The 12,436-nt window shown below is 44.3% G+C and overlaps 1 protein-coding gene across 14 annotated transcripts in view; it reads left to right on the top strand.

Annotated features, from left to right (window-relative positions):
- The window catches only part of LOC133556278 (uncharacterized), a 283,472-nt gene that overhangs the window by 130,199 nt on the left and 140,837 nt on the right, over positions 1-12,436 (top strand). For all 14 annotated transcript variants that reach the window (XM_061906041.1, XM_061906051.1, XM_061906038.1 and 11 more), the window contains exons 4-5: positions 7,608-7,725; positions 11,203-11,326. In XM_061906041.1, coding sequence (XP_061762025.1) covers positions 7,608-7,725; positions 11,203-11,326 — 242 coding nt within the window. The remainder of the gene's footprint in view (positions 1-7,607; positions 7,726-11,202; positions 11,327-12,436) is intronic.

Here is a 12,436-nt window from a genome sequence, read left to right as displayed (position 1 = left end):
TGCAAAGGGTGTGTAACTCAGAGAAAAAGCTCTACAAAGGGTGTGTAATCCAGAGAAAAATGTCTACCAAGGGTCTGTAACCCAGACAAAAACCTCTACAAAAGGCATGTAACACATAGAAAAACCTCTACAAAGGGTGTCTAACCCAGAGGGAAACCTTTAAAAAGGGTGTGTAACCCAGACAAAAACCTGTACAAAGGGTGTGAAACCCAGAGAAAAACCTCTACGAAGGGTGTGTAACCCAGAGAAAAACCTCTACAAAGAGTGTGTAACCCAGACAAAAACCTCTACAAAGGATGTGTAACCCAGACAAAAACCTCTACAAAAGGCGTGTAACACATAGAAAAACCTCTACAAAGGGTGTCTAACCCAGAGGGAAACCTTTAAAAAGGGTGTGTAACCCAGACAAAAACCTGTACAAAGGGTCTGTAACCCAGACAAAAACCTCTACAAAAGGCGTGTAACACATAGAAAAACCTCTACAAAGGGTGTCTAACCCAGAGGGAAACCTTCAAAAAGGGTGTGTAACCCAGACAAAAACCTGTACAAAGGCTGTGTAACCCAGACAAAAACCTCTACGAAGGGTGTGTAACCCAGAGAAAACCTCTACAAAGGGTGTGTAACACAGATAAAATGCTCTACAAAGGGTGTGTAACACCAAGAAAAAGCTCTACAAAGGGTGTGTAACCCAGAGGAAAAACCTCTACAAAGGGTGTCTAACCCAGAGAAAACCCTCTACAAAGGGTGTGTAACCCAGAGAAAAACTCTACAAAGGGTGTGTAACACAGAGAAAATGCTCTACAAAGGGTGCGTAACACCGAGAAAAAGCTCGACAAAGGTGTGTAATCCAGCATAAAATTTCTACAAAGAGTGTGTAACCCAGAGAGAAACCTCTACAAGGGGTGTGTAACCCAGACAAAAACCTCTACAAAGGGTATGTAACCCAAAGAAAAACCTCCTACAAAGGGTGTGTAACCCAGAGAAAAACCTCTACAAAGGGCGTGTAACACAGAAAAAAACCTCTACAAAGGGTGTGTAACCCAGAGGAAAACCTCTACAAAGGGTGTGAAACCCAGACAAAAACCTCTACAAAGGGTATGTAACCCAGAGAAAAACCTCTACAAAGGGTGTGTAACCCAAAGAAAAACCTCTACAAAGGGTGTGTAACCCAGACAAAAACCTCTACAAAGGGTATGTAACCCAGAGAAAAACCTCTACAAAGGGTGTGTAACCCAAAGAAAAACCTCTACAAAGAGTGTGTAACCCAGACAAAAACCTCTACAAAGGATGTGTAACCCAGAGCTAAACCTCTACAAAGGGTGTGTAATCCAAAAAAAAACCTCTACAAACGGCGTGTCACCCAGAGAAAAAGCTCTATAAAGGGTGTGTAACCCAGAGACTTGTTCAAGGTATATCACTTAATTTTCTAATCAGACAGTTATGCAATGTTTCTTTCAGGTGAAAATTTTACATATGTGAGTTTTGTAGTTTATAGGTCTGGACTCTATGGGTCCATTGCTGGGAGGCTGAGTCACGGCTTGTCCTCCCTTCTGTTCAGCAGGTTAAAGGCAGACGTCTGTCTTGTAGTCTGGATGATCAATCCCCGTGTGTGTGTGTGTGTGTGTGTGTGTGTGTGTGTGTGTGTGTGTGTGTGTGTGTCTGTGTGTGTGCGCGTGTCAGTTTGTGTGTGTGTGTGTTAAGCTGATAAGTAGTAGAAAGTTTATTCTTTGGGTCAGCACGTGGTCATTTGACCTCAAATTGAAAATTGCTTCCTCTCTCTACCTGTTTGACTCTCAGCATGAATGAACCACTGAATGGCTGAATGAACAAATGAATGGATATTGAGTCCGAGTGGACCAAGTACCACACCACTATTGCCGAGGCGGCCGATCAGAGCTGTGGCTGCAAGGTGGTTGGTGCCTGTCGTGGAGGTAATCCTAAAACCCGCTGATGGACACCAATGGTGAGGCTGAAGAAAGAGTCCTATCGGGCCTTTGTGGCTCTTGGGACTCCAGAGGCAGCGGACAGGTACCGACAGGCCAAGCGGTTGTGACTTTGGCGGATGCAGAGGCAAAAGCTCGGCATGGGAGGAGTTCTGAGAAGTAATGGAAAATGACTTCCAGACACCGTTGAAGCGATTCTGGACCACCAGTGCACTGTCAACACCGTGTATGGTGAGGAAGGATTGCTAATGACCTCGAGTTGGGATGTTGTGGATCGGTGGAAGGAATAGTTTAAAGACCTCCTCAACCCCACCTACACGTCTTCCTATGAGGAAGCAGTGCTTGGGGACTCCGTAGTGGGCTCTCATATTTCTGGGGCCGAGGTTGCAGAGGCCTTGGAAGTGGATGAGATCCGCCTGGAGTTCCTTAAGGTTCTAGATGCTGTAGGGCTGTCTTAGTTAACAAAACTCTGCAATATTGTGTGGAGATGGGGGTCGGTGCATCAGAGTTGGCAGGCTGGGGTGGTGGTTCCTCTCTTTAAGAAGGGGAACCGGAGGGTGTATTCCAACTATCGTGGGATCACACTCCTCAGCCTTCCTGGTAAGGTCTATTCAGGTGTACTGGAGAGGAGGCTACGCCGGATAGTCAAACCTTGTATTCAGGAGGAGCATTGTAGTTTTCATCCTGGTCGTGGAACTGTGGACCAGCTCTATACTCCCGGCAGGATCCTTGAGGGTGCATGGTAGTTTGCCCAACCAGTCGACATTTGCTTTGTGGACTTGGAGAAGGTATTTGACCGTGTCCCTCGGGAAGTCCTGTGGGGATGCTCAGAGAGTATGGGGTATCGGACTGTCTGATTGTGGCAGTCTGCTCCCTGTATGATCAGTGTCAGAGCTATGTCCGCATTGCCGTTTCCAGTGAGGGTTGGATTCTGCCAAAGCTGCCCTTTGTCACCGATTCTGTTCATAAATTTTATGGACTGAACTTCTAGGCACAGTCAGGGTGTTGAGGGGTTCCGGTTTGGTGGCTGCAGGATTAGGTCTCTGCTTTTTGCAGATGATGTGGTCCTGATGGCTTCATTTGGCCAGGATCTTCAACTCTCACTGGATCGGTTTGCAGCCGAAGGGGGAAGTGACTGGGATGGGAATCAGCACCTCCATGTCCGAGTCCATGGCTCTCGCCAGGAAAAGGTTGGCGTGCCATCTTTGGGTTGGGGAGGAGACCCTGCCCTATGTGAAGGAGTTCAAGTACCTCGAGGTTTTGTTCACGTGTGAGGGAAAAGTTGACTGTGAGATTTACAGGTGGATCGGTGCGGCGTCCAGTAGGAGCTGAGCCAGAAGGCAAAGCTCCTAATTTACCAGTCAATCTACGTTGAATGGTAAATGTAAATGAGTTATTCTTGTATAGCGTTTTTCTACCTTCAAGGTACTCAAATCGCTTTGACACTATTTCAACATTCACCCACACATTCACACACTGATGGCGGGAGCTGCCATGCAAGGCCCTAACCACGACCCATCAGGAGCAAGGGTGAAATGTCTTGCTCAAGGACACTTTGGACGTGACCAGGTTGGTAGAAGGTGGGGATCTAACTCGGAATCCTCATGTTGCTGTCACGGCCACTCCCTCAACCGCGCCACGCCGCTCTCATCCTCACCTATTGTCATAAGCTTTGGGTTATGACCGAAAGGACAAGATCACGGGTACAAGCGGCCCAAATGAGTTTCCTCCGTCAGGTGGCAGGACTCTCCTTTAGAGAGAGGGTGAGAAGCTCTGTCATCCAGGAGGAGCTCAAAGTAAAGCCAATGCTCCTCCACATGGACAGGAGCCAGATGAAGTGGTTCAGGCATTTGTTCAGGATGCCACCGGGACGCCTCCCTTGGGTGGTGTTTAGGGCACGTTTGACCGGTAGGAGGCCACGGGCAAGACCTAGGACACGTTGGGAAGACTATGCCTCCTGACTGGCCTGGGAACGCCTCAGGCCGCAAGTCCAAGTGGCTGGGGAGAGGGAAGTTTGGGCTTCTCTTCTTAGGCTGCTGCCCCCGCGACCCCACCTCGTATAAGTGAAGTAGAAGATGGATGGATGGAAGGATGGATGGATTATCATCCATCCATCCATCCATCATCTTCCGCTTATCCGAGGTCGGGTCGCGGGGGCAGCAGCCTAAGCAGGGAAGCCCAGACTTCCCTATCTCCAGCCACTTCGTCTAGCTCTTCCCGGGGGATCCCGAGGCGTTCCCAGGCCAGCCGGGAGACATAGTCTTCCAAACGTGTCCTGGGTCTTCCCCGTGGCCTCCTACCAGCTGGACGTGCCCTAAACACATCCCTAGGGAGGCGTTCGGGTGGCATCCTGACCAGATGCCCGAACCACCTCATCTGGCTCCTCTCGATGTGGAGGAGCAGCGGCTTTACGTTGAGCTCCTCCCGGATGGCAGAGCTTCTCACCCTATCTCTAAGGGAGAGCCCCGCCACCCGGCGGAGGAAACTCATTTCGGCCGCTTGTACCCGTGATCTTATCCTTTCGGTCATGACCCGAAGCTCATGACCATAGGTGAGGATGGGAACGTAGATCGACCGGTAAATTGAGAGCTTTGCCTTCTGGCTCAGCTCCTTCTTCACCACAACGGATCGATACAACGTCCGCATTACTGAAGACGCCGCACCGATCCGCCTGTCGATCTCACGATCCACTCTTCCCCCACTCGTGAACAAGACTCCTAGGTACTTGAACTCCTCCACTTGGGGCAGGGTCTCCTCCCCAACCCGGAGATGGCACTCCACCCTTTTCCGGGCGAGAACCATGGACTCGGACTTGGAGGTGCTGATTCTCATTCCGGTCGCTTCACACTCGGCTGCGAACCGATCCAGTGAGAGCTGAAGATCCCGGCCAGATGAAGCCATCAGGACTACATCATCTGCAAAAAGCAGAGACCTAATCCCGTGGCCACCAAACCGGAACCCCTCAACGCCTTGGCTGCGCCTAGAAATTCTGTCCATAAAAGTTATGAACAGAATCGGTGACAAAGGACAGCCTTGGCGGAGTCCAACCTTCACTGGAAACGTGTCCGACTTACTGCCAGCAATGCGGACCAAGCTCTGACACTGATCATACAGGGAGCGGACTGCCACAATAAGACATTCCGATACCCCATACTCTCTGAGCACTCCCCACAGGACTTCCCGAGGGACACGGTCGAATGCCTTCTCCAAGTCCACAAAGCACATGTAGACTGGTTGGGCAAACTCCCATGCACCCTCAAGAACCCTGCCGAGAGTATAGAGCTGGTCCACAGTTCCACGACCAGGACGAAAACCACACTGTTCCTCCTGAATCCGAGGTTCGACTATCCGGCGAAGCCTCCTCTCCAGTACACCTGAATAAACCTTACCGGGAAGGCTGAGGAGTGTGATCCCACGATAGTTGGAACACACCCTCCGGTCCCCCTTCTTAAAGAGAGGGACCACCACCCCGGTCTGCCAATCCAGAGGTACCGCCCCCGATGTCCACGCGATGCTGCAGAGTCTTGTCAACCAAGACAGCCCCACAGCATCCAGAGCCTTAAGGAACTCCGGGCGGATCTCATCCACCCCCGGGGCCTTGCCGCCGAGGAGCTTTTTAACTACCTCAGCGACCTCAGCCCCAGAAATAGGAGAGTCCACTACATATTCCCCAGGCACCGCTTCCTCAAAGAAAGACGTGTTGGTGGGATTGAGGAGGTCTTCGAAGTATTCCCTCCACCGATCCACAACATCCGCAGTCGAAGTCAGCAGAACACCATCCGCACCATACACGGTGTTGATAGTGCACTGCTTCCCCTTCCTGAGGCGCCGTATGGTGGTCCAGAATCGCTTCGAAGCCGTCCGGAAGTCGTTTTCCATGGCTTCCCCGAACTCTTCCCATGTCCGAGTTTTTGCCTCCGCGACCGCTAAAGCTGCACACCGCTTGGCCCGTCGGTACCCGTCCACTGCCTCCGGAGTCCTATGAGCCAAAAGAACCCGATAGGACTCCTTCTTCAGCTTGACGGCATCCCTCACTGCTGGTGTCCACCAACGGGTTCTGGGATTACCGCCACGACAGGCACCAACAACCTTGCGGCCACAGCTCCAATCAGCCGCCTCGACAATAGAGGTTCGGAACATGGTCCACTCAGACTCAATGTCCCGCACCTGGATTATCATACTTTAGTTATTTTATCCGTGTTCTTTAAAATGTTCTTGTTTCTTTTTAAAGCTGCCTATAGATGAAATGTTTGATTTGATTGTTTATTATTTGAATTTAAATTTAATTGAATTATTAATGATAGAAAGGATGAATGTATGTGTGTATTAGTGTTGTCCTGATACCAATATTTTGATACCGGTACCAAAATGTATTTCAATACTTTTCGATACTTTTCTAAATAAAGGGTACCACAAAAAATGTTAAGGTACATGAAACATATGTTTATTATTGTAATTTAGTCCTTAAACAAAATAGTGACCATACTAGACAACTTGTCTTTTAGTAGTAAGTAAACAAACAAAGAATTAGTCTAGTTAGTCTGCTGAAGTAAACAAACAAAGAATTAGTCTAATTAGTCTGCTGATGTATACAGTAACATATTGTGTCATTTATCTACCTATTATTTTGTCTACAATATGAGGGACAAACCGTAAAAAATTATTATTAATCTACTTGTTCATTTACTGTTAATATCTGCTTATTTTCTCTTTTAACATGTTCTATCTACACTTCTGTTAAAATGTAATAATCACTTATTCTTCTTTTCTTTGATAGTTTACATTAGTTTTGGATGATACCACACATTTAGGTATCGATCCGATACCAAGTAGTTACAGGATTATACATTGGTCATATTCAAAGTCCCCAGGGACGTATTTACTGACTTAATAAAGATTATATGAATTTTTTTGAAAGGAAAAAGATTTTCTGATGACAAAAAATATCGACGGAGTCATAGTAGTATCGAATAGATACACTCCTGTACTTGGTATCATTACAGTGGATGTCAGGTGTAGAGCCACCCATGGCGTTTGTTTACATTGTGAGCTATTGTATCCTCCTGTGTGTAGTGAAGCATGTTTAGCTATTCCTCGTCCTCCAGAGATAATAATACTTGTAAGAGACCAGGATTAGTGATTTAGAAGTAGCTAAAACACTGTGGATGGATGTTAGCTGCTAGCTATGTCTTAAAGCACCTCTTCCTGAGGGTGTTTCAGTGTTATAACATCACCTTTATCTTTACTTTTTACACCAAAATGCGTCCATTCTCCCTTTTCTGTCCACACACTGTGTCTGCTTGTAAGTACTCTGTGTGTGTGCGCTGCCCAACATGCTCCTCTGCTCGTAAAACCAGCAATGACATGATGTGACGACGACGGAGGGGCTGGTGGGTGGGGGACCAGTACATTTTAGAGGCGGTATAATATGGAATATGATTCATTATTATCGCGGCACTATACCAACACCGGTATACCGTACAACCCTAGAATGTATGTATGTTTATATGTATACTGTATTTGTATGTACTTTATGCTGTGTTGTGTGTGTGTGTGTGTGTGTGTGTGTGTGTGTGTGTGTGTGTGTGTGTGTGTGTGTGTGTGTGTGTGTGTGTGTGTGTGTGTGTGTGTGTGTGTGTGTGTGTGTGTGTGTGTGTTGTCTAGTGAGCTCAGCCATCAGGACTCGAGTCTGGTGGCAGAAGTTTGGAACAAAGGTTTGATTTGGGACACTCTGATTGGCACGGCGCTCATACCACTAGACACCATTAGACAGTCAAATGAGGTAACACACACACATACACTCTCACACACACATACACACAGGCACACACTCAAACAGACTGACAGTATTATCAAATTATTATAAAATTACAAAAAATAATATTTGCAATAATATGAATAACAATATTAGCAATCAATCAATCAATGATTATTTATTTATATAGCCCTAAATCACTAGTGTCACTAGGGCTGCACAAACCACAACACAAACCACAAAGACATCCTCTGTAGAGCCCACATAAGGGCAAGGAAAACTCACACCCAGTGGGACTCACACCCAGTGAGACGTGCGTGACAATGATGACTATGAGAAACCTTGGAGAGGACCGCATATGTGGTCAACCCCCCCCAAATCACAAATGTCTCAAAGGACTCTACAAACCATTACGACTACGACATCCTCGGAAGAACCCACAAAAGGGCAAGGAAAACTCACACCCAGTGGGCAGGGAAAATTCACTTCCAGTGGGACGCCAGTGACAATGCTGACTATGAGAAACCTTGGAGAGGACCTCAGATGTGGGCAACCCCCCCCCTAGGGGACTGAAAGCAATGGATGTCGAGCGGGTATAACAAGATACTGTGAAAGTTCAATCCATAGTGGATCCAACACAACCGTGAGAGTCCAGTCCAAAGTGGATCCAACACAGTAGCGAGAGTCCCGTCCATAGTGGACCCAACAGGAAACCATCCCAAGCCGAGGCGTATCAGCAGCGCAGAGATGTCCCCAGTCGATAAACAGGCGAGCGATCCATCCTTGGTCCCGACTTTGGACAAGCGGTCCATCCTGGGTCCCGACTCTGGACAGCCAGTACTTCATCCATAGCCATCGGACCGGACCCCCTCCACAAGGGAGGGGGGGACATAGGAGAAAAAAGAAAAGAAGCGGATGATCAACTGGTCTAAAAAGGAGGTCTATTTAAAGGCTAGAGTATACAGATGAGTTTTAAGGTGAGACTTAAATGCTTCTACCGAGGTAGCATCTCGAACTGTTACCGGGGGGGCATTCCAGAGTACTGGAGCCCGAACGGAAAACGCTCTATAGCCCGCAGACTTTTTTTGGGCTTTAGGAATCACTAATAAGCCGGAGTCTTTTGAACGCAAATTTCTTGCCGGGACATATGGTACAATACAATCGGCAAGATAGGATGGAGCTAGACCGTGTAGTATTTTATATGTAAGTAGTAAAACCTTAAAGTCACATCTTAAGTGCACAGGAAGCCAGTGCAGGTGAGCCAGTACAGGCGTAATATGATCAAACTTTCTTGTTCTTGTCAAAAGTCTAGCAGCCGCATTTTGTACCAACTGTAATCTTTTAATGCTAGACATGGGGAGACCCGAAAATAATACGTTACAGCAATCGAGACGAGACGTAACATACGCATGGATAATGATCTCAGCGTCTTTAGTGGACAAAATGGAGCGAATTTTAGCGATATTACGGAGATGAAAGAAGGCCGTTTTAGTAACGCTTTTAATGTGTGACTCAAAGGAGAGAGTTGGGTCGAAGATAATATCCAGATTTTTTACCGAGTCACCTTGTTTTATTATTTGGTTGTCAAATGTTAAAGTTGTATTATTAAATAGAGGTCGGTGTCTAGCAGGACCGATAATCAGCATTTTCGTTTTTCTGGCGTTGAGTTGCAAAAAATTAGCGGACATCCATTGTTTAATTTCATTAAGACACGCTTCCAACTGACTACAATCCGGCGTGTTGGTCAGCTTTAGGGGCATGTAGAGTTGGGTGTCATCAGCATAACAGTGAAAGCTAATACCGTATTTGCGCATGACGTCACCCAGCGGCAGCATGTAGATGCTGAAGAGTGCAGGGCCAAGGACCGAACCCTGGGGAACTCCACACGTTATCTTAACATAGTCCGAGGTCACATTGTTATGGGAGACGCACTGCACACTGTCAGTAAGATAAGAGTTAAACCAAGACAGGGCTAAGTCTGACATACCAATTCGTGTTTTGATACGCTTTAATAAAATATTATGATCGACGGTATCGAAAGCAGCGCTAAGATCGAGGAGCAGCAACATAGATGACGCATCAGAATCCATCGTTAGCAATAGATCATTAGTCATTTTTGCGAGGGCTGTCTCAGTAGAGTGATTTGCCCTGAAACCGGATTGAAAGGTTTCACATAGATTGTTAAACGCTAAGTGTTCATTTAGCTGCTCTGCAACAATTTTTCAAGGATTTTCGAAATAAAGGGAAGGTGAGACACCGGTCGGTAGGTTACCATGAGGTCAGGATCGAGGTCAGGTCTTTTAAGGAGAGGATGAATAACCGCTTTTTTGAATGCTAGGGGAATAGTGCCCGAGGAAAGTGATAGGTTTATAATATTTAGCAATGATGGACCTAATAATACAAAAAGCTCCTTGATAAGTTTCCCGGGAAGTGGGTCAAGTAAACATGTTGTTTGTTTTGTTCCATTTACACGTTGTAACAATTCTTCTAATGTTATTTCATCAAAACGAGAGAAACTATTTTGGATATTTGCAGTATCCGCCGTATATACAGTCGTATCTGTGTTAATATAACCCAGTTGTAGCTGGGACGCATTGGCTTTAATCTCCTTTCTAATAAGTTAAATTTTCTTATTAAAGAACTTCATAAAATCATATGCCGAATGGATGGAGCTACTGGAAGGAGTCCCTTGTTGGGTTAGCGATGCTACTGTACTAAACAAACATTTTGGATCGTTTTTATTAAGGCGGATGAGATTTGAGTAATAATTAGTTTTAGTTAAGGTAAGCATGCGTTTATAAGTTATTAAACTATCACTCCATGCTTGATGGTGCACCTCAAGTTTTCATATTATTAATGATAATATATTATTAATAAAATAATAATATTAGTAACAGTAGTATTATTAGCAATAATAATATGAGTAATAATATTAGTAATAATAATATTAGTAACAATAATATTGATAATATTAATCATTATAATATTGATACTATTAATAACTCTAATATTGATGATGAATATAATATTAGTAAAACTGTTATTAATAACAATAATGATAATTTTAGTAATAATAATGATACTACTACTAATAACAATTATAATAATATTAGTAATAATAATAATTCTAATTAGTGTTATTTAGTATTACCAATAATTATAATCATAAAAATATGAGTAATATGAATACCAATAAAATTGATAATGACAATGACAATTAAAATATTAATGGTAATTATAATAATAATAATAACACTACTTATTTTATGTAGAAACACTGCAAAGCTTCTTCTCTTCTGTTTTGTATCATTGGTACTTGTACTTGTACTTCATCTTCACTGGTTGTGGTGATAGTATGTATTCACTTTACACATGTTATGTTAGAGCCTTACTTCAAACTGCAATATATTTTTTTTTTCCTCAAAATTCTACACACAATACCCAATAATGACAATGTTTAAAGTTTTTTTTTAATTTTGTGTCTCATGAAGTTGTGTGTTCCAGGAGGGTCCAGGTGAGTGGACGTCTTTGGACTCTGAGGTGCTGATGAGACACGAGGAGATCTTTGGAACCACCAAACCAACACAACACCAAGTGCTGCTGGACGCACGCTTTGAGCTGCCTTTTGGTACGTTGTTGTAGTCTACCCATTGATGTTTATGCTTGTATTTACCTTTTGGTACATTGTTGTGGTCCACACATTAATGTTTATACTTAGATTCACCTTTTGCTACATTGTTGTGGTCTACGCATGAATGTTTATACTTGGATTTACCTTTTGGTACGTTGTTGTGGTTTACACATGATTATTTATACTTGGATTTACCTTTTTTACTTTGTTGTGGTCTACACATGAATGTTTATACTAGGACTTACTTTTTTTGTACATTGTTGTGGTCTACATATGAATGTTTATACGTATGTTTACCTTTTGGTATGTTTTTGTTGTCTACACTTCAATGTTTATACTTAGACTTACCTTTTGGTGTGTTTTTGTGGTCTACACATGAGTGTTTGTACTTGGATTTACCTTTTGGTATGTTGTTGTGGTTTACACATGATTGTAGTATTCTTCTTCCTCCAAACACGATGAGTTGAGTTTATACCAAAAAGTTCTATTTTGGTTTCATCTGACCACATGACATTCTCCCAATCCTCTACTGTATCATCCATGTATCCATTTTGGTATAAACTCAACTTGTCGTGTTTGGAGGAAAAAGAATACTGAGTTGCATCCCAAGAACACCAAACCTACTGTGAAGCATGGGGGTGGAAACATCATGCTTTGGGGCTGTTTTTCTGCTAAGAGGACAGGACGATTGATCCGTGTTAAGGAAAGAATGAATGGGGCCATGTATCGTGAGATTTTGAGCCAAAACCTCCTTCCATCAGTGAGAGCTTTGAATGGTTGACCAAATACTTATTTTCCACCATAATTTACAAATAAATTCTTTAAAATTCCTACAATGTGAATTCCTGGATTTTTTTTCCACATTCTGTCTCTCACAGTCGAAGCGTACCTGTGATGAAAATTACAGACCTCTGTCATCATTTTAGGTGGGAGAACTTGCACAATCGGTGGCTGACTAAATACTTTTTTGCCCCACTGTACATCTAACACAATTTCACAACTCATATGGAAACAGGGTTTGTACATTTTGGTACATTGTTGTGGTCAACTCATTAATGTTTATACTTGGACGTACCTTTTTTGTACATTCTTGGGGACTGCACATGA

Source organism: Nerophis ophidion, linkage group LG07, assembly GCF_033978795.1.
Source record: "Nerophis ophidion isolate RoL-2023_Sa linkage group LG07, RoL_Noph_v1.0, whole genome shotgun sequence".
NCBI classification, from domain to species: Eukaryota; Metazoa; Chordata; class Actinopteri; order Syngnathiformes; family Syngnathidae; genus Nerophis; species Nerophis ophidion.
Note: the sequence above shows the minus strand (reverse complement) of the source record. Positions and strands in the feature narration are given on the sequence as shown.